This window comes from Hevea brasiliensis, chromosome 16, assembly GCF_030052815.1.
Source record: "Hevea brasiliensis isolate MT/VB/25A 57/8 chromosome 16, ASM3005281v1, whole genome shotgun sequence".
Lineage (NCBI taxonomy): Eukaryota > Viridiplantae > Streptophyta > Magnoliopsida > Malpighiales > Euphorbiaceae > Hevea > Hevea brasiliensis.
Genome location: NC_079508.1, coordinates 67852071 through 67875377, shown reverse-complemented (window position 1 = coordinate 67875377; position 23307 = coordinate 67852071). Strand labels below are relative to the sequence as shown.

The window sequence follows — 23307 nt, the reverse complement described above, 5'->3', positions numbered from 1 at the left end:
ATATCATTTAATATATAATTAAAAATATATCTCTAATTTCTTATTTTAATTTAGAGCATATATTTTAAAGAAAATTAAACTTAAAGAAAATTTTTATCATTAATTTCTAAAAGAAATTCAAATATCTCCTGATTCTCAATTCTAATTTTAAATATATATTTTTAAGGAAATTAAACCTAATTATGGGGTGTATATATATATATCTTAATCACCAAGAATCTTGGTCATAATTTAGATTAGATATTTTAAAGGAAATTAAATTTAATTAAAACTCTTTAGGAAATATAAATAAAATTTAGTGGTGACCTTTCATTTTTTTTTTAAATTCAATATTAATTACCTTTAAAATTTTAAGCATTAATTTCTCATAAGAATTCAAATATCCATTGATTCCTTATTTTAATTTAAAGCATATATTTTAAAGAAAATTACACCTAGTGAAAATTTTTATCATTAATTTATAAAAAAAATTCAAATATCTCATGATTCTCAGTTGTAATTTTAAACAGATATTTTAAAGGAAATTAAACCTAATTATAGTAATTAATAATTTTTCATTATTTAAATTTGGAAGATAGATAAAATTTAATTTTGATCTTTTTTTAAATAACCTTTAATAATTAGACATCTTTTAAAAAAAATTTAATTATTAATTTCTCACAAATATTCAAATATCCTTGATTTTTTGTTCTAATTTAGAACAAATATTTAAAAAAAATAAATTTAATTAAAATTATTTAGGAAATACAAATAAAATTTAATGTTGACTTTTCTTTTTTTTTTTAATTTAAAGATATTTAAATTTAGAAGTTATATAATAATTATATATTTTAACTCTTTAGAAAAATACTGAAAAGATTAAGCCTTAAAGGCAGAGTCTTTTTTATAGTTACCATTCTTTTCTTCTTCTCCTTCATTTTATTAGTGTTTTGCTTTAAAATGACAATCCCTCTTGTGATTCTTTCTGGATTCTCACTTATTCTGTCACTCTTTATGGTAATTTTGCTATGTTTTTTTTTTTTATTTGACTTGATTACACTCGGTTCTGTGCTCTGTGCTCTGTTTCTTGTTTGGATTATTGATTTTCTACTTAATTTCTCTACAAAGAAAAATATTTTAACTTTATTTTGAAAGAATATGGGAAACCTTCCTTACTAAGAAGATTGTTTTTTTTTTTTTTTTGCTTGTTCTTTTGCAAGAACACGATCATTTTATTCTAATTCCAGTTAAATAAAACTGTCTTTATTTATTTTTAATACCATGGGAGGCATGTTTTATTTGTTGAAGTGAATCTTATGATGGATCTTCCTAGTGTTTGATTTGTAAATTTGAGATTGTAGTGCTGATCTAATAATATGTTTGTGGTACAACCTCCAAATGAAGACACAAGGCTCGCAGTGACTTCTTTGCCTCACTTCAAGTCTGAAGAATCATTACAATTCATAAATGATAGAATTTGAATCACAATGAATAGAATATTATTCATTTAATTTCTTGTACTCAAGAAATTGAACTTTGATATTGATAAAAAAGAAAATATGTGTATTTAGGCATATTGAAGATCTTTTTTATATGTATTTAGGCAGTAAAAAGTTAAATTTGTATTATAACTTAAAAATTAAATAAGAGAAAAAAAATTGCTATCAATAAAATTGACAAATAAGGTAAGGGAAGAAATTGCAAGCAATAAATTTAATTTAATATAATTGACATATGTGGGAAGAAGAAAATATTGCTAGCAATAAATTCAATTTAATATTGCCACTTGGCGTTGCCACTTAGCACAGAAGAAAAATTGACTACTTTAAATATTGTCACATGACATAAATATAATAGTTTTAGAATTCTATATAGCAGCACCTAAGGAACACCACTCTGCTTTATATATATATATATATATATATATATATATATATATATATATATATATATATATATATATATATATATATATATATATATATTCATAACAAGTGATTTTAGAGTTAAATTTGAAATGCCAATGTTTATAAACACACAATTTAAGGTGAAGTCATTTAATAGAGAAAAATAATTTTAGTATGTGGGAGAAGGATTAATCAAAACATTGAATAAAAAGCAACCAACAAATTATTAATGATAATGGGTAGAAAGAACTTCAATAAAAGACGTCAAGTACAATTTCATGACATTAATTTTTAATATAAAATATAATAATTTAGAATGTATTTCATGTAACACCCTCATTGTAGCAATTCCGTATATTCTATTGTTCCGGTGACTGATGTCGGTCCGGACAGCTAGAACGTCTGGAAAAATATTTACACTAGAGTGAGGAGTCATAAATAACTCAAATAATAATAAAAAAAATTTAGGAAAAAATTTTAGAAATAAAATACAACAAAGTTAAATGAGCTGGTGCCCTAGCGATAGGTAATCCAGTGGGAAGTTGCGATTCTCACAGCTAGAAGCCCTAAACCCTGGAGAAAATTCATAAAATAATTTTTGGGACTTCAGAGAAGAGTCATTGAGGTTTCTATAGCATTAGAATGCCAAGAAAATGCTTAGAAATTTTTTTTGATTGGTATAGATAATTTTAGTGTTTTAAGCAAAACGAATGGCATTTTGGTCATTTCGCCTTCAAAGATGATTTTTGACCAACTTGTCTATTTAAGTAAACAATTATTATGACATAAAATATAAATAAATATTGCTAAAAATTTAATAGAAAAAAAATGAGAAAAGAAAAGAAAAGAAAAGAAAAAGGAAGAAAAAAAATTAAAGGAATTTATGATGTAAGCATGACAACATGCAATGACATAATTAAAATATTTTGACCAATAAAAATTAAGCAACTACATATAAGAAGATAAGAGAGAGTTGAAGAAGACAAATAAAAATTAAAAGCCATCTTCATTATTTTTTTTCAAGATTGCCGAATCTCTTTCATGGTGAGCTTTCACCATTTTTGTCAAGCTTGAGCTTGATTTCTCCTTCATTCTTCCACCAAAATCCATAACTTCTTCCATCAAAAATTAATTCCACACCTAGACTAAGCTATTGACAACGAAGAAAAGAGGAAAAAAGAAGGTTTTTCACAAGTCCAAGAAGTGCTACTTAAAGGTTAGTGCTTATTCTTCCTTTCTCCATTCATTAAACATTGAATTGAAGTTAAAATGAGTAGTTTTTGCATGAAAAATTAAGAAAAAAAATGGATGTGTGAGGTGATCAAAATTTCACCAGTCTTGAGACATGAGGACATAATGAGTTTAATTGATGATAAATATGCCTATGGATGGCGATTGATAGGTATACTTGATAGTCATAATGTTTAGATGTGAGTTACATGATTTGGGATATGTTGAGTTAGGGTTTGGGCACCAAAATTTGGATTTTGTTTTTATGTATTGATGAAAAGAAGTTGTAATGGTCAATTAGTGACAATTTGGTCATGTTTGAGTAGGAAATTGAGTGAATGGTGCCAAGGGAATTGAGGTTAGGTGTGTTGTCCAATATGCCCTGCATGTCTGGATGTGAGTCCAGCATGTTTGGGCAGCTATAACTTGAGTTGTGTAGGTTTAATTGGTACAAGGCCAATTGGACATGAAATTACACACATAATGACACAACTTTAATAAAAGAAACCTGTCCATAAAACAAACTTAGAATACCCTAAAAATTGACCAAATCCAGGTAACCAACCTGCTGGTTCTGGAAATTGACCAAATGAACAGTGTTTGTTCATTTAACCATAACTCAAAGTAGAAATGTCCAATTGACCTGAAATTTATATCAATAGAAAGCTTAGACAATTTAGGACAACTTTCATGAAGGACACAACTTCAAATTTTGACCAGAACTTAATGAAATTGCTCACCAAACTCAGGACACCAAAACTGCCAGAATGGATTACGCCTGAAATTCAGGTATCGCCCTATCCGGCCAGTTATGGTAAATTGACCATAACTTGAGCTACAAAACTCCAAATGGAGTGATTCAAAAAGGAAATTAAAGAAGACACATAAGGAATAACTTTGATGAAGAAAATTTTGGCAAATTTCCACTGTAACAATGACCAATGGAACAGTAAACTTAAGGTATGAAATCTGAAAATTTTGAATAACATAAAATAAGTTTTGAAATGGTATTGGAAATCAATGCCAAAAAAAATAAAATGTAAAACGTGGTATATTGGTGAACTTAGACTTAATAAATCTATTATGAATCAAAAAGTCAACCTTTGAATGGAAATAGTCAAGTGAATAGTAACCTCAATAATATTAAAGCAAAGGACCAAAACTTAAATTGCAAATGATAAGTTATATAAATAGTATAATGAATAAATGAATCATGTTAATGTATGAATGAGACATTAGTTCTCATTATTGTAGAAAGGAAAAGTACTTTGAGTACAATGGTATAGAAGGATAATTGATATGAATTGCAATCATATGAATGATCAAAATGAATGTATAAATTATAATTAGAATTTGTCATGAAATAATGAAGTCATAAAACACAATATATTAACATTTAATGGTACTATGTGCCAATGTATTGCTTAGACACGTGTGTCAGATTGGATAGATTAGCATGCCAATAGGGTATTATTTTAGCAGTTACTGCGAAAGGCTTTATGCTCGTATTCATGGCTTTGTGCCCGTATTCATTGCTTTATGCTCGTACTCATGGCTTTATGCCTGCACTCATGGCTTTTATGCCTGATTATGTGTTATCATGGCTTTTTAGCCATTATGACTGTATACGTGGTTGACGTTCTGCGTCCCATGGTATGACGGCCCGAGGCACTGCAGTGTCCAGTGCCAACGACCCGTTATCCAGTTTAGTTAGCCTGTCATAGGTTACTTGGGCAGTGAAATTTATTGAAATAAGTTAAGAATAATAGCAACTGAAAATATTAGCAATTAAATAAATGAGTGAGAATATTTAAAATAATTTAGATTAGTTATTTAGCAGAAAGAATTGAAATGAATTAGAACGATATTAAAATTTAATTATTATGAAAGAATTGAGCGCTTCTGAAGAGGAATAAATTAGAACAAAAAATAGTTAATACTAGAAGTATCATATTAAATTAGATTAAATTCTAGAGTATCCAAAGTATAATCCATTTATGTCTTTATTTATATATATTATTTTCTTTGTTATATTATTGCAACACTAAGCAGCAATGTTTAGCGCGATTGATTTGTTTCCTCGCGCATGTACTGAAGGTAAAGCCCAGAAAAAATATTAAACAAAGATTTTGGGGTTCTGATCTGCAGAAGTATCTGAAGTATTCAAGGTTGTCACCTCCTCAGCAATGCATGTAGATAGGGTCCATATAGATCATCTTTTGTATTTTGTATAAAATGCTTAGTTATTGTATTGTAATGTAGATTATGAAAATGTAATTAATAGATATGTGATGTAGATTAATAAATTAATTAGTTCATATGTAATTAATTTGTATATCATGTAAATTATAAATTTATTCAATTAGTTTGCAAATTATGTAAATTAATGAAAAATGAGAATTTTGATATGTGAATAGAGTATGAAGAAAAGTGGATGGAAATAAATATGAGAATTGAAATAAATGGATGATATTGAAATATGAGATGATTATGAGATCTTATTTTGAAAATATTGTTGAATTTCAAACAGGTGAATAGTGAAATACGTCAAATGGTAATAGAAACAAGTGAAACTCCGCTGGTTTCTCCATAGAAAGATAATTGATATTAAAATATAACGAGAATAAAATTTTTAAAAGAATAAATTAAGATAAAATAGGGTGTTCCGGCACCTAGTGTGACATGTCTTGCTTGATTATACTGTAGTCGGGTAAGGGGTGTCACATTTCACCTAATGTTTTATGAACTAAATTACAAGATTTTATATGTGAAAGTCACTCACAAACGGAGGAGGATAACATTATTGTGAGAGTTGACGTCGGGTAAGGGGTGTCACATTTTACCTAATGTTTTATGAACTAAATTATAAGATTTTATATATGAAAGTCACTCACAAACGGAGAAGGATAACATTATTGTGAGAATTGACGAAGAGGACAAAACTCCCTTACTTGTGATCCCTGTTCCTAAATTTTAAAATAGCTTGCTGATAACACCAACGGTTGAGAATGACACGTTGACATTCGAATTATATATTAGTGTAGTTACAAATTTAACCTTCAATCAAAACTGGGTATTGCAATGCGCTCTATATAAATGTACATTCACCACGCAGAGGGCAGGACATATCTTCGCTTGAAATCACTAGGTAATGGATTCCTATACACTTGCAATCTTCACTTTGATTCTCTTAATATGCATCCATGGCCTTTTTAGCCTCAAAAAAAGGAAAAGACTCCCACCAGGACCAAGAGGCCTTCCCATCGTTGGAAACCTCTTAGCAATAGGTGCCAGGCCCCACGAGTCCCTAACCAAGCTAGCCAAAATCCATGGCCCCCTCATGACTATTCAACTAGGCTTCAACACCACCGTAGTTGCTACCTCCGCAGAAATGGCCAGAGAAATCCTCCAGAAAAACGATCAAGCATTCTTGGGTAGGCCTATTCCACACGCGGTTACTGCAGAACACAATTATGAACTATCCATGGCATGGTTATCCGGTGGTCCGAAATGGAGAAGCCTAAGAAAAATATGCAACAGCCAGGTCTTCACCCCTCAAAGACTTGATGCGCTGCAAGGTTTACGAAATCAAATGATGGATGGTATGATCAAGTCCATCACCGAAGCTAGTGAAGCCAAAGAACACATCAATATTGGAAGGTTAGTGTTTGGAACAACGTTAAATTTGCTATCTAACTCCATGTTTTCTGTTGATATATTGGACACCAAATCCAATGCTATTCAAGAATTGAAACAACTTATTGGAAAAATAATGGAGCTGTCAGGAAAGCCAAATCTGTCAGATTTTTTTCCTTTCTTGAAACCATTCGATCCACAAGGTATCAAGCTAGAAATCAAGATTTCTTATGATCATATGCATAGTTTGCTTGATGAGATTGTTGGTCAGCGTCTGAAGAGAAGAAAGTCCAGTTTAGAAAGATACGGTGATTTCTTGGATGTCCTTCTTGACCAAAGCCAAGAGTACTGTGGCTCAGAGGACTTCAGCCACGAAGATGTCATAATTTTACTTTCGGTAATTTTCCATCTCTCTCTCAGCATGTATTGAAGATGACAGATTATGTTTATAGTTCTTTCATGTAACAACAAGAACTAACTAATTAACAACAAAAGAATTAATTAAGACGCCTTCTGAGTTCACCTTAAATAAGGTACATTTGACTAATAAAAGTCCAATGTTCATGTTATAGTGTGGGTTAAGAAAGTGAGGGAAATCTGCAATTAATATACTCTCTATATATAAATTATTTAAAGCATAATTAACATAAATTCGATTTTAAGGGTTCAGCAGTGCTTAAATCAAATCTTTATATTGAAATTTGCATAAAATTAATTAAAAAATACACATAATTTAAATAATAAATACATAAATTTTTTAATACAATGATAAGGCTTGTTACACTCTTAAAAAGATAATTTAAATTTATTTTTTAAATAAAATATTATTATGAAGGATAGTCACGAATTTGAAGAAACTAATCTTATTTTAAAATAAATATAAAAAAAATATTTAGTGAATAAAAAATATATATATAAATTTCATTATAAAATTTTATTCATTACTTCGCTAATATATATATATAATTAATACTAACTTTCTCCTATATATTTTTTTTTATTTTATAAGAAAATAATATTATCGCTATAAAAATCTATGATGTAATATTTCCAGGACTTGTTCATTGGGGGAACAGACACGACTACAACTACTTTGGAATGGGCAATGGCTGAGTTGCTCCACAATCCACATATAATGGCCAAGGCAAAGCAAGAGCTTGTCGAAAAAATTGGAATAGGAAAAACCATGGAAGAGAAAGATGTTATAAGGCTTCCATATTTACAATCAGTTCTTAAAGAAACAATGAGGCTGCACATGACAGCTCCTCTGCTCTTGCCTCACCGTGCAGAAATCGACACAGAAATTTGTGGTTACACCATCCCTAAGCACACCCAAGTGTTTGTGAACGCATGGGCATTGGCCAGAGATCCCCAATACTGGGACGACCCAACGGAGTTTCTCCCAGAGAGGTTCATGAAATCTGAAGTTGACTTCAGAGGGACAAATTTCCAATTTCTTCCATTTAGTTCTGGAAGAAGAATTTGCCCTGGACTGGCTCTAGGTGTTAGAATGATGAGTTCATTGCTGGCTTCCCTCTTTCACCATTTTGACTGGCAGCTGCCCAATGGTTTGGAGCCGAAGGCAATGGACATGACTGACAGATTTGGTACGACTCTGCAGAAGGCCACTCCTCTCATCGCCATTCCCCTGGTGGTTGAATAGTTGGTTGATGATAAATGTTGACAGCTATTATAAAATAATTTCCATGTATTTAATGCTACTGGGTTGCCTAAGTATCTGGCAACTTTTTGCGTGGTTGAGCGATAATCTGTCATATTATCGATGATGTGATCGGTCACAGTTTATTGCTCTTGCTTCCATGCATGATGTTGCTCTATTGTTGACAAAATAATTTTCATGTCATCTCGTTTGTTTTTTCTTTGCATTGGCGTATCTTGGAGCAGTCTTTACTGTATAGCAAAAACGAAAAAAAAAAAAATAATTAATTTAATTAATAATTAAAAAAAATTTATTACTCAAAATACATAATCCCGTCTAATAAACACTTAGATTCACATTCCACTCCGTAATTTAGGCGATCAAGCCAATAAATCTAAAAGGATGCTTGGTATAAATTTTGGATGCACTTGATGGTTAAAAGATATCCAAATAGATAAACCAATCTATTTGATATCTTCTCTTCGATTGATCGTATATAACTTGATTTTAATTTGTTTGGTTAAATTTGCAGATCTGTGTGGTAGGTTTAGGGACTTTATACCGAGCTGCTCGTTGATGGTCAAGATTTAATTCCAGGGATTTCCCCTTACTGGATGGTGTCTTTATGGAAGTGACGAAGGATCTAATCTTGGTCACCTTTTCCGGCTGGGCTTTGTGACAAGCCTGAGTTTCTGCCATGCCTCTCCCGCTGTTTTCCAGCCTTGGTTCTTAATCCTCCTGTGCGACTGTTTGCTACATTACTCGCCTGTTTTTCTTCTGAATTTGAAGAATTTGCTTACAAGCTCTTTGATACGAGTGAGGTGTTGTGTTTTTCTGCTGTTTTAGTTGAGCCTCCCATGATTCATTTGTTGGAGATGGTAGTTTCATTCTTTGCTTTGGCTGCTGCAGATTCGGATTCGCGTCATGCACCCGTTTGTAGTCCTAGGGCTTCATGTGGTCTGGGTTTTGGAACCCTTCTTTATGAATATTTTCTACTTATTAATTAAAAAAAAATTATTTAGTAAATCTATTAAAATTATAATTTATAACTGAGAAACTAGCTATCTATCATCTGCAGCTTAATATCATTTTATTTTTAAAGTTGTTTCTTATTAATTAATATTTTATTTTATTTTATTTTTTATTTAAATTATATTATCTTTTTAAAAATTTATTAATTATAAAATTTTTATATCTTTAAATTAATTTTTATATCCATATATTATTTGAAATTATAAATAATAAAAATATTATAAATAATAATTAAATTAGTTATAATAGTCATTCTTACATGATATATATATTTAAAAATTATATTTTAATTTTTATATATTTTATATAATAAATTAATAATTATATAATATATTTACTTATTAATCATTTTATATATAATTATAATAATTAAATATAATTTAATTAAACGTATAGATATATCATTACAATTAATTATCAATTATCCATTATCATCAATAACAACTAATTATTAGTTATCAGTATTATTCAACTATAGATATACCCATTTGCATAATCAGGATTTAGAGAAATTGGACGGGTATTGGAATGACACCCAAGGGCTGATCCTTGCCTAAGGTAATTCCAAATTTGTCTTCCATGTCCATTTCCGGCGGCAGGACTCCTCCCTCAAGTTTCCAGTCAAAGGAATGAATCAGTGAAGCCAACATCAGGTGAACCATTCCAAGTGCCAGGGGCATCCCAGGACAAATCGGCCTACCAGCACCAAACGGGATCAGTTCAAAATTCCTGCCCTTCACATCAATATCCGAATCCAAAAATCTGTCAGGCTTAAACAGATTAGGGCTCTCCCTTACATCGAGTTCTCTCCTAATGGCCCAAGTATTTATCAGAACTTGTGCACCTTTTGGGACTGTGTGGCCACAAATTTCAACATCTGCCTCAACTTTGCGGGGTATTAAAAATGGGACTGGAGGGTGCAGTCTAAATGTTTCTTTCACAGCCTTGCAATGTCATCTTCTTGTATGAGCTTCCCTATTTCAATATTTTGCCTGATTTCCTCTTTGGCTTTTGACATTATTATTGGGTTGTGGAGCAACACTGCCATAGCCCATTCTAACGTGTTTGAGGTTGTGTCTGTCCCTGCGGCAAATAGATCCTGCATGACCATGTGGTATATATCACTTCATGGATGAGACTTTTGAGAAAGAATAATGATTAATTATATATGTGTAATAATTAATCATGTTTAGTATTTAAGAAGTGGAAGTGAAAAGTTACTAACCAGTAACAAATGGGGAATGTCATTTTGATCAATCACCCCTCTGTTTCCTTCAGTAATGTTGAGAAGCGCATCAAGCACATCCCTACTCCCTCTTTGATAATCAGACCGTTTCCTCTCTTCCAATCTTGCATTTATTGTGTCATCAAAGAGCCTAAACATCGTTGTAAAATGAGTTGACATGCGTTTCCTTATACCTTGTAGGTCAATCCTTCGAAGCAGAGGAAAGTAATCTCCACAATTGGCTCTGCCAGCCTCTATGGCATCATCTCCCAAACCATGTCTTTGAAATCTTGTGTCTCATTGGACCTAGGGTTGGCCAAATCCACAAAAAACATGGTACTAGACAACAAGTTAAGGGAAGTACTGAAGGCTGCTTTGCCAATGTCAACTGCAACACCATGCTGATAACATTCTTGAATATAAGCAAGGAGTTCTTGCACTTTGAGACGCCGCAGGTCTTGCTTGGCTTCAAGTGTTTGGCTATTAATTAAAGATGTGAGAGTTGCATATTTTTCCGAGGTTTCTCCATTTTGATGAGACTGGAAGCCAAGCCATTGAAAATTTGCTATGCTCAACAGCACGGACAGCATCTGGAATGGTTCGGTTCGAGAAAGAAAGGTCATTGTTTCGGATGATTTCTTTGGCCATGGCTGCAGAAGAAATGACTACGGTGGTTATGTGACCGAGCTTTAGAGTCATTATGGGGCCATTAAGTCTTGGCTAGCTTAGCCAGTGACTTGTGGGGTTTGTCACCGAGGGCAAAGATGTTACCGACGACAGGCAGAGGGACAGGTCCAGGAGGGATTTTGCAGGACTTTGATTTTCTTGCTCTTGCAATTGAGTTCCGGAACCAAATCAAAGTCCATGTTAGCAGTAGCAGACAAAGTGCAGAACTCGAGAAAGTCATCTCTCTCACGCAAATATGGATAAAGTACAGGGGCTTAATTTTGTGCGAAAATTTCCTAACAAGCTATCCTTTGTATCGGGGAATTATATAATGGAAAATTCTTATTATCTAATAAAAAATTATTACTTAAATTTAACCTATTATAAATTTAACATATAAATATATAAAATTTATAAAAAAATTTATTATATATCTTATATTTAAAATATATAGTAGAATTGACTTACAACTCAACTCAACTCAACTAAATCTTTATCCCAAAAATTTGGGGTCGACTATATGGATTCGCTTTCGCCATTCTAAACGATTTTGGGTTAAATCCTCAAAAATGTGTAATGCTTCTAGGTCATGTTATACTACTCTCCTCAAAGTCAATTTAGGTCTACCCCTTTTTTTCTTTCTATCCTCTAACCTATGTGCTCCGTATTTCTACGCTTCACATGATCAAATCACCTCAATCTCCCTTCTCTAACTTATCTTCAATTGGCACCACTCCTACCTTTTCTCTAATACTCTCATTACGGACTTTATCTAGTCTAGTATGGCCACTCATCCACCTTAACATTCTCATCTCTGCAACTCTTATCTTAGACGCACATGACTCTTTCAGTGCCCAACACTCACTACCATATAACATAGCCGGTCGTATGGCTGTACGGTAAAATTTTCCTTTCAACTTATTGGGAATCTTACGATCACATAAAACTCCCGTGGCACGTCTCCACTTCAACCATCCAGCTTTAATCCTATGACTAACATCTTCCTCACATCCCCCATCTACTTGTAGGATTGAGCCTAAATATTTAAAGTGATTACTTTGAGACAGTACCACTCCATTCAAACTAACTCATTCCCTATCACTAGTTTGGCCTTCACTGAACTTGCAATGCATGTATTCTGTCTTCGTTCTACTTAACTTAAAACCCTTTGACTCTAAAACACTTCTCCAAAGCTCTAACTTTCTATTGACTCATTCTCATGTCTCATCTATCAAAACAATATCATTCGCAAACATCATGCACTAAAGAATACTCTCTTGTATATGTTTCGTCAATTCATCTAAAACTAATGTAAAAAGGTAAGGGCTTATGGCTGATTCTTGGTATAATCCAATTGAGATCGGAAAATCTCTTGTGTCCCCTCCCACCGTGCGCACAATAGTAGTTGCTCCTTCATAGTAGAATTGACTTAAGAAAAAAAAAATTCTCATATGGTATATATATATTTTTTAATTAAAGAAAACCCAATGGACTTAGCCCAACAAGTGGGGATTAATTTAATTTAAAAATATTTTAAATTATGAAAATTAATTTCTAATCACCTAATACTTATAAGTAAATTTTCATTTATAAAATATTTATAAGTGATTAATAAATAATTAATATATTTTATAAAAAATAATTTATAAATATATTTATTATTAAAATTATTAAAAAATTATATAAAATTTATAATAAAATTTTAAAAATTAAATAAAAAAATTTAATAAAAAATTTAATTAAATTAATTTATAAATACTAAAATAAAAAATTAAATCTTAAGTTATTTTTTTAACTTATATATTTAATTTAAAATTTTAAAAATTATTATAAATAATTATTTTATATATTTTTAAAATTAATTAATCAATTTATAAATTAAAATAAATACTATCTTCATTAATCTTTTAATTAACTTGTGAACGAACAAAAAAATAAAAAGGGAAAGAGTAGCAAGTGGGCAAATGGAAGAGTTACAGACAAAAGTCCTCCATTGTTCGGCTGAATGTGGATAAACTGTAGCATCGGATATGGCCACATGCCTCTTCAAATGAAAGATTTTTTTTTTTTTACTCTGCGCCGGCGACTGTGCACATAAATCCCCTACGATAAAAGATATTTATAATTTAACGTATTTTCTTTTTCTTTTTTTTTTAAAGCACGAACTTTCCTTCAATAATTTAGCACTAAATGCGATGATAAAAAAAATAAACGCAATAAATGTTACTGTCGATGTTTATTTAAAAAAAAATAAAAAAATATATAAATTAAAGACTTATGAAACAAAAAAAAATTAAAACTTTTTACATAATTACAATTAAAATTTTTTATTTTATATATTTTATAATTAAAATTTAATTAATTTTCATAATATTAAATTTGAAAAATAATAATAAATTATAATATATTCTTTAAAATTTTAATTCATTAACTTAATAATTTATTCATTTAAATTTTATATTTAAATATTTTTATTTATTATACAAAATATATTTATAATTTATATATCTATATAAATTAAAAAAAATATTCTCATATTGTTACGTGACATTATCTCATAGTATTTTTTTATTTAATTTTTTTTACTCTCTTTTTAACTATATAAAAAATTTTTAATTTAAAATAATAAAAATAATCTTATGAGCTATATTTTTATTATTCTTATTATGAAATTTTCATTAAAAAATTACGAAATGAAAAATTAATAAAAAATATAAAACAATAATTAATTAATAAAAAATAATTATATCTTTAAGTAATATTTTTATTAAATTATTATATTTTTATTATGAAATATTTATTAAAAAAATTAATAAAAAATATAAAATAATATTTAATTAATAAAATATAAAATAATTAATAAAAAATTAAGATATTATTTAATTTTCATATATTAAAATTAAAAAATATGAAAATTAATATTATTTATGCACTAAAATTTTTAATAACTAAATGCATTAGTACTAGAAATTTTCTACTATTAAATATATTTTACGTTCATTTTTAATTAAAATTTGATAATAAGAAGTTATTTTTATTTATTAAAATATATTTTAATATAATAAATAATTCAAAAATTACATAATAATAAAATAATTATAAAATACTTACATTATAAAATTCTTTTTTAAGTTATTAATTACACAAAATAATCCCATTATAATAAAATAATAATTTTTTACATAATAAAAAAGTTCATTGATTTAAACTGTAAGATTCTTTTTTAAGTTGTCAATTAAATAAAGTTTTTTCCAATCATCAATTTATTATTAGGTATATTAATTTTTCTAAATTGAGAGTAATTAATATAATTTTAGAAAAATTAACTATTTTTTTTATAAAATTATAGATATTTTTTATGATTGATTGTATGACCTATTTTCAGTTTGCAATTTTAATGATTGTTTTATCATAATGTTATTACTTTATGTAATTAACAATGAATAAAAATTTTATAATGTGATTATTTAATAATTATTTTATTATAATATAATTATTATATTATTTGTTGTATTAAAATATATTTTAATAAATAAAATAATTTTTTAATATAAAATTTTAATTAAAAATTATTTTTTAAAATTTAATTTTGTCTATTTAGTTACAATTGTGAAAAGTAATTAAGTATTTATTATAAGACATATAAAAAAGTTTTAGTTATAATTGTAAAAATTTTAAAATTTTAATTTTTTTTTAAAACAAAAATTTTAAATTTTTTTATTCAATGGACCTAAACTAAAATATTAAAAAAGTATTTGTTTTTCTTATTTTAAATTTTTATTTTAAATATATTTTTTTAATTTATAAATTAAATTAAAAATAAATAAGATATATATATATATAAAAAAAAATTTCTCTTTCTCATATTTACTTTTTCGCCGGCCGGTGGGTTATCTCAATCGAAACCTTGCCTTTGTCGAGTCTCTTTCTCATTAATCATACCCAGTCAACTCCCAACCAACTTTCTCCATTTTATTCTCAAAAAAAAAAAAATTCTCCATTTTGAAAGATAATTATTTAATTTTTATAGTTTAAAAAATATATTTTATAGTTCTTTTATTTTACTTTTGATAAATTCTTTAATTCTTCTATTTAATTTTTTATTCGTGAATGAATTCTCATATATTTATTGATTATTACATTTTAAAAAATGTTATTATTTAATTTTTTATTTTCATGAAATTAATTATTTGATATTTTATTTTAAAAAATACAATATTAAACTTATTTTTAAATGAAAATAAAAATTTTATTTTATAAAGACGAAATCTAAATGTGGATTCAGCAAGTATACTAATGAAATCAAATAGTAAAGTAAATATATCATCCACAAGGATTTGTCTTTGAATACTAAATTATGAATGAGGAGATTATCTGGACTAATGATAAAGGAAATAAAACTTAAATAAAAATGAACTTAATGAAATCAATAGATCTAAGCAAAATAAATCACTAATTAAGCAAATAAACTCTTAAACTAGGTAAAATCAAACTAAAATAACAATAGTTATGCAATACCCGCCATTTTTCGATATCAGAATATCTGTCATTGACAGAATATTTTAGTGAAAGGTAAAACTTCACTGACAATAAAGTAGCAATAAGACATGAAAATATGTCTATGTGTGCGCGATGTGTTTAAATGTATTTAAAAACAAAAAATATTTTAAAAGTTTTATTTTCTAAGAGTGATTGCTTTGCACAAAAAGAAGCCGAATGACAGACTTTCGGTAGCCACAAGTCTTTTTTATGGTTCGGATGCCCATTTGGATAAAACAGACTAGGGTAGCCAAAAGTATGGATTTTAACAACCAAAATTCCTCCGACTATCAAAGGTATAAAAGGGACCATAGCTCGTTTTCTACCCAAAACCATTGGGTTTTCCTTATTTTCTCTCTCTCTCAACTACTGGAGCATTCAATGAGCTATTTTAAGAGATTTCCTTGAATTTTTTAAGATCTAAAGGGAGATTCTTCAATTTAAAAAGTGTGAAAGAGTATATTCAAATTTTGAAGTTTTAATTCTCCCGCCTCCAAGCTCCAAGAAAAAAGGTAACCTTCTTTTCTTATTGATTTAATGAGTAGATTTAAGAAAAGTTGATAAGGAATAAGATTTCTATAGCTTCAATTTCATGAAAAGTTGTTTCAAGTTAAGTTTTGGGAAGTTTATACATATTGAGTTTGGGAAAAACTAGGATTTGAGTCTTTAATTAATGTATGTGGGTATTTAGCATGATTTCAAGTTGTTTTAGGCCCCAAAGATGAGTATATGAGATAGGGTTGTGTTTTGGAACTTTAAAATGAGTTTGGGTGTTAATGGGAGAAGGAATATGTAGGTTTTCGACTTAAGAATTCGAAAAATTCCCAGGTTTGGCTGCCGAAATCCAGGGGTTTGGTAGCCGAAGCATGCAGTTTTTCAGAAAAATTTAAAAAAAATTTATAGGTTCGGCAATCGAAGTTAGCACTGGACAAAAGTGTTTTTCGAAGCCTAAGACTTCAATAGCCAAATTTCAAGACTTCAACAGCTAAAGAGGGTTCTGCCTGACTTTTTCTTCATTTTTTTCTAAGGTTCCAAAACATGGTTCCAAAATTCCTAAGGGCCTAAAATATGATGTTTATGATATGTACAGATTTCTAAAACTCTGTATAACACTATTGAGTTTGATTTTATAGGATCGGGCTTGAGGAACTCAGAAGGGTAAGAATCTAAAGATAGCTCCCATTCGAGTAAGGTGGTTAACTCCTATTCGAGTATGGTGGTTGATAGGCTACAAGAGATTAGTAACTCTAACATTAATAAAATGAAAATTAATTACAAGTAATTAATTAGCATCCCTATACATCATGTCATATTTATTTAGGATGAATGTATCTAGAACACGAAGATGTTGCGTAATTATATAACTTTTTATTAGTGCACTGATGGATATTTGATGACCCACTAACTCCCCCCATGTTATGATTATGTAACATTACGTATGTTATGGATCCATAAGTAAATCTCATGAGAATATCTTTAAGTTGCCTTTCAAGGACGATTTGTAAGTTGCCCCAGGATGCATGACACAAGTCATGTTCAAAAGGAAAGTTTAGGGAGTTACTGGTAATAATGTCCATCTTAAGTGAAATGTTTGCAATGTGAAGTCCCACGTGAATGATGTATTGTACATGTATGAATGAATGATACAATTAATGATGATTAGTTTACTCAATAAGCTCGTATAAGCTTACTCAATTACTCTAACCCTCAAGTGCAGGGTTGCAGGATTAGAAGAGTTCCTTGAAGAGAGAGCATCAGGGGTAGGCTTAGCCCTTTCTTTATATATGATGCATAGGTAGATAGACATGTAATCTATAAATGGATAGTATTGTGCTGGTGATTAAAATCTGGTAGCTCAATTTGAAGAAAACAAACGAACAAAATCTGGCTATAAATTGGACTATCCAATGAGGAGCATTAACTTCACCCGACCTGTAAACAAATTATATCAATAATATGAGAAGCTCACCTCACCTCACCCTCACAATCTTCAAATCACACATATTAACATTTGGGAGCTCAACTCCCTTCATCATTAATAATAAACATCTTATACATCTTTGCAATCTCACATAATTAATTTTATAACTCTAGAACAAAGTTATTACAATCCAAATAAAAATACAATTATTGGTCCATGCTGAATTTTAGATTTAAATAAAGATAATAAAAGAAAATTAAAATATTTTTTGTTACGGGGAAAGAATGCAGGTTAATCAGAAATAAAGTTACCTGTCACCTGAGAAAAAATAGTTGAACAGGTGTGAACGTTCTACTCAAAGAGTAAGATGTTGATGTTAAATATAATTTCTATAACTATCTAGATCTAATGCATCACATAGTTCAAAAAATTCAACCAATATTTGCACAAAAAATAACTTGGAGCACGCACGCACCCATATGTCACATCAATACATATATGGGAGCTGATATCCTATATAACTTTCTTAATCCAATACATGCCAGCGAAGTTAAATCAAGCTGAATTTTCACTTAATAATCCAAGTATAGGTGCCAGCAAGATCAACTCAAAGTCGTGCTCACCCTGACTTATCCATATATAAGGAGCGGGTCTCAACGAGTCAAACTTCAGTTGTAACTACACGTCATACCCATATCCATATCCGCACTATACTCATCTCAATACACACTCACACAGTTCCAAGTTATTTTAAGGCGACATCCGTGAATAAATTTAATAACATATACAGTAAACGAGCGTGTCTAACATTTAAATAATCATATAAATACATATAAGTGAATGGATGAGTGTGCCTTGAATATAAATTAATAATATTAAAATTACAAAATAAAATCAACATCAAACTCACACTGCAACCCAATACTTATTAGTTCTGCTGAGAAGAAAAAAATTATTAATTTGAATCACCTAAGCAAACATACCAAATAACTATTAATAATAGACTAATAATAATTAATTAAAGAAACAAAAGACTTTTTAGATTTGTGTCGAAAATTCGACAGAGTTTCCTCTATACCTAGTACCTAACATCGCTGTAAGAAAAATCTTATTTATATCTCAACAATCTAAAGGCCTCAGGCCCATAACAAAACACAATACAACACAATGTCCATTTGGGGCTTACGAGCATCCTAAGTATGTCCAAAACTCTAATCTCCAGCTTGGTTACTGAACTTCTCTATAGTCCAGTTAAAACCACAATCTCAAAAGCTCTTACTAAAATATCATGATATAATTATAATCAAGTTAATCAATAAAATTTCAATTCTATATTAAATTTCTAATGAATATTCAACAACATTCCCTCTTAAAATTTGACTAAATTTCCTGTCATAAAAATAAAATGTCACGACCCAACCTATGGGCCGGACCGGCACTAGGACCTGGGCCAGCCTAAAGCCCCCGAGGCCCGTAGTAAGCCTTAACTATTCATTAACCCAACTCTAAGGCCCATTTGGGCCCAATATCAAGAAAACAAACGGACAGAGTTCGGCCATAAAATGGACTTTCCAACGGGGAGTTTTCGACTCACCCGACCTGTAAACACAATAAACAATCCATTGGGGAGCTCAGCTCACCCTCCACATACTCATCAACATAATAATAAATGGGAGCTCAGCTCCCTCATCCAATCCATCAAACAGACTTAAAATATTAAGTTTACAGGTCTAACATGAATATAATATTACAGACCAATTTCAAATAATTACTGCTAACAGATGCGGAAATTCTAGGATTAATTAAAATTTCACAATATTGATTAACAACCTGCGAGGTAAAAAGCGAGTTAACCTGCAACAAAATATCCTCCTGTGGCCTGTAAAAATTTTTGAACAGGAGTGAGCGTTCGACTCAGAGAGTAAAATATCAATCTTAACTATAATCTCTATAACTATCTGAAACTAATGCAACCCGTAGAGTGAAATGCAACATACACAACATTTTCACATCATAACATCAAAAGGTGATTTGGAGCACTCACACACCTGTAGTATCAATCATAACATATGGGAGTGATCCCTATCGACTCTCTTAAATCCAACTGGTGCCGGCCAATTACTCAAGCTCGGACTTCCACTTAATAACCAAATCGAGGTCCCAGTGAATTACTCAAGCGTGACTACCCTCGAAGGATCGGGTCCCAGAATTACTCAAGCCGTGATCGCCTGGCCCTATCCATAGTCCACACCACATCACACGCACGCCAACGCGCTGCACCGCTCCAAATTACCACAACAACATCCATGGCATATCAACAGTTATGAATGCAACATAAATCGTGCCTAGAGTTTAACTACATAAATATATGCATATAAGTGATGCATGGGCATGCTGAACATATAATAATATCGAAATTACAATTAAAATTAATATTTTACTCACAAACTTGACGACAAATTCTTTGTGGCGGGTGGCGGAGGAAGAAGGCTGTCCCGGCTCACCTGACAATTACATTACATTTATTTAATAAATTTGACTCAATACAAACAAAGAAAAATATCAAGTACGTCCTAAGTCGTGCCGAAAATCCGGCAGAGTCTCCCCTATACCTAGGACCTACCCAACCTGCAAAAGGGTTCAAAACACACTTCTATACTCACAATCCATATATCAACAGTTCAATCAAATCACACACCCCTCACAGGCCCATCAAATCGATCATCCATCACAATACGCAAAATTTCAATTTAGTCCTTATTATTGATCATTTTGCAAAAAGCGCCCAAACAAGCTCTAAAAATTATAAAACTTTGCCCTGCGGTCCTTAGCAATATTACTAAGCTATTGCAAAAAGAATCGTAATTTTCTAAGCTACCACGAATATTTTATGGATTTTTAATCCTATTTAAGCACTAGAAAATTACGAAAAAGCAAGGTTCGGGTTTACCTTTGCCGATTCCGACTTTGGGAACGCGCTCGGGACGTCTGACAATGGGGGGCTAGCCAAAACCTCAGTCCAATTCGGGGACTTTTCCGTAGCAGTGCATGCGGCCCGAAATTTGCAGACCCGATCAACTGTCGAATTTCAGCGAATCGAGGATACCTACTCGAAGCACATAACACTGGTGTTATTTCATAAATTTTTCCGAATTTTCTAAGCTCATTTATTGCTCGAAAATACACTGCGAATTTCGTGGGACCCACCAAAAAATGGTGTCGGAAAAATTGAAATTTATGTCGCTAAGCTCTCGACGAATGGAGCGTCTTTGGTGGCCTCGGTTTCCTCGTGGATTCACGGTTTTGAAATCTAGCCCAAAAATCGAAATGGGCTAAAATCTTCCCGAGCAAAAATCGGACAATCCGCTCGATGGATTTGGCGTTCTTGGTGTCTATGGAAAGCTCTCACGAGTAGATGATTTTAGACACAAGACCGGTCCAATCGGTGGCGGATCGGCCGGATTTGGCCGAGAAATGGAGCGGCAGCGCGCAGGTAGGGAGGAGAGAGAAAAGAAAGAGAAAAGAGAGGGACGACGCGCGCGGGAGAAGAAAAAGGAAAGGGAGTCGGTTCGATTCGACCGGTCCGATCCGGTCCGGTTCGATTCGGCCGGTTCGATTCGAAATATAAAATTTTAAATTTTTACTCGCCTTGGGACCGAAACGAGGTCCAAAATTTCAAAAATTCGTAAAACTCAGAAAAATACGTAGACTCCAAATATATTTTTAGTTTTGCCACGTGGTCTTTAAATTAATTTTTAAAAATCATCAAAGTTTATATTTTGAAAATCGAACCCGATTTTTAAAATCAAAATCTCAAAAATTCCTACAATTTAAATAAAATTAAAATACCAAAATTCTCATAACAATTAAAATTTCGGGGTGTTACATTCGTCCCCCCTTACAGAAAATTCGTCCTCGAATTTTTACACAAGGCAGAATAAAGCATATGATTATACATTGAACAAATAAGGGTACTTGCTACGCATGTCCCGTTCTGACTCCCAGGTGCACTCTTCCACCGACTGACTCCTCCACCAAAACCTTAACCATAGGGATCTGTTTGGATCTCAGCTGTCTCACTTGGTAGTCCACTATGGCTACTGTTTGCTCCTCAAATGTCAAGTTCTCTTTTAGCTCTATCACATCCATTTGCGGTACATGAGAAGGATCAGAATGTATTTCTGAGCATGGAGATGTGAAACACGGATGAACGTGAGAAAGGTTGGGTGGTAGCTCCAACCGGTGAGCAATTGCTCCACTCTATCAAGAACCTCAAAAGGTCCGATATACCGAGGTGCCAACTTGCCCTTCTTTCCAAATCTCATGACTCCCTTCATTGGAGAAACCTTCAGAATACATAGTCGCCTTCGCAAACTCCACATCCCTCCGTCTGGGTGCATAACTCTTACGCCTCTTTGAAGTCCTCGATCGTTCCACGATTAAAGGAACTACCTCAAGTGTCTTGCACTAGGTCTACATCATGCACTTTCGCTTCCCCATTTCTGTCCAACACAGAGAGACCTACACTTTCTTCCATATAATGCCTCATAGGATGCCAACCCTATCTTTGGAGTGATAATCGTTGTTGTAGGCAAACTCCACGAGCTAGTCGCTCATCCCATCGACCTCCAAAATCCAAGACACTCATGCGAAGCATGTCTTCGATGTTTGGATCGTCCTTTCAATTTGTCCGTGCATGCGAGGGTGAAAAGTCATCAAGTTCAATTGTGTGCCAAGTGCCTCCGCAACTTTCTCCAAAACCGAAATGAATCTGGGGCCCTCGCCGGATATTATGGAAGCCGGAACTCCATGCAATCGACTATTTCTCGAATATAGAGCCGCATACTGTGCCCACGAGTATGTAGTCTTCTGGTAGAAGTGAGCTGATTTGGTCAAGCGGTCTACAATTACCCATATCGAATCATATCCTCGCGTGGTACGAGGCAACCTATCCACAAAATCTATAGTGATCATTTCCCACTTCCATTCGGGATAGGAGCTCTTGCGCCTTCACGACGGTCTCTCGTGTTCAAACTTCACCTTCGACAAGTCAAGCACTTGGACACAAAGTGCGATGTCTCTCTTCATGCCATTCCACCAATAGCTATCTTTCACATCATGGTACATCTTGGTGGAACTCAGGTGGATCTTGTCAGATGTATAGTGTGCCTCTTGCATGATTTCATTCTGAGGTTGTCCACATCGGGCACACATATCCTAGAACCTTGCACTAGGCGCCATCATTGGCAAATCCAAACTCACCACCTTCACCTTCTTTGTACTCTTTCTATGATCTTCATCAATTGTTGGTCTCTGTCTTTGGGAAACTCTAACTCTGTCCCTCAAGTCTGGCCTCACTGAAAAGTGAGCCAACAATACCCCCTCATCTGAAAGATCTAGTATTAAACCTTGATCCATCAACTCATGTACCTCCCGAATCAACGGTCTCTTCTCTACTGAAATGTGCGCCAAATCGCGTAAGATTTTTACGCTCAGAGCATCTGCCACAACA

The 23307-nt window shown here is 31.6% G+C and overlaps 1 protein-coding gene and 1 pseudogene across 1 annotated transcript; one reads left to right on the top strand and one right to left on the bottom strand.

Moving 5' to 3' along the window:
* The first annotated feature begins 6227 nt into the window (after positions 1–6227).
* Positions 6228–8629, top strand: LOC110651327 (geraniol 8-hydroxylase). The gene is made up of 2 exons (XM_021806629.2): positions 6228–7149; positions 7807–8629. The coding sequence occupies exons 1-2, from the start codon at positions 6268–6270 to the stop codon at positions 8413–8415; spliced, it is 1491 nt and encodes a 496-aa protein (XP_021662321.2). The 5' UTR covers positions 6228–6267; the 3' UTR covers positions 8416–8629.
* A 1318-nt stretch (positions 8630–9947) lies between these two features.
* Positions 9948–11595, bottom strand: LOC110651329 (geraniol 8-hydroxylase-like; annotated as a pseudogene).
* Positions 11596–23307: the final 11712 nt, after the last annotated feature.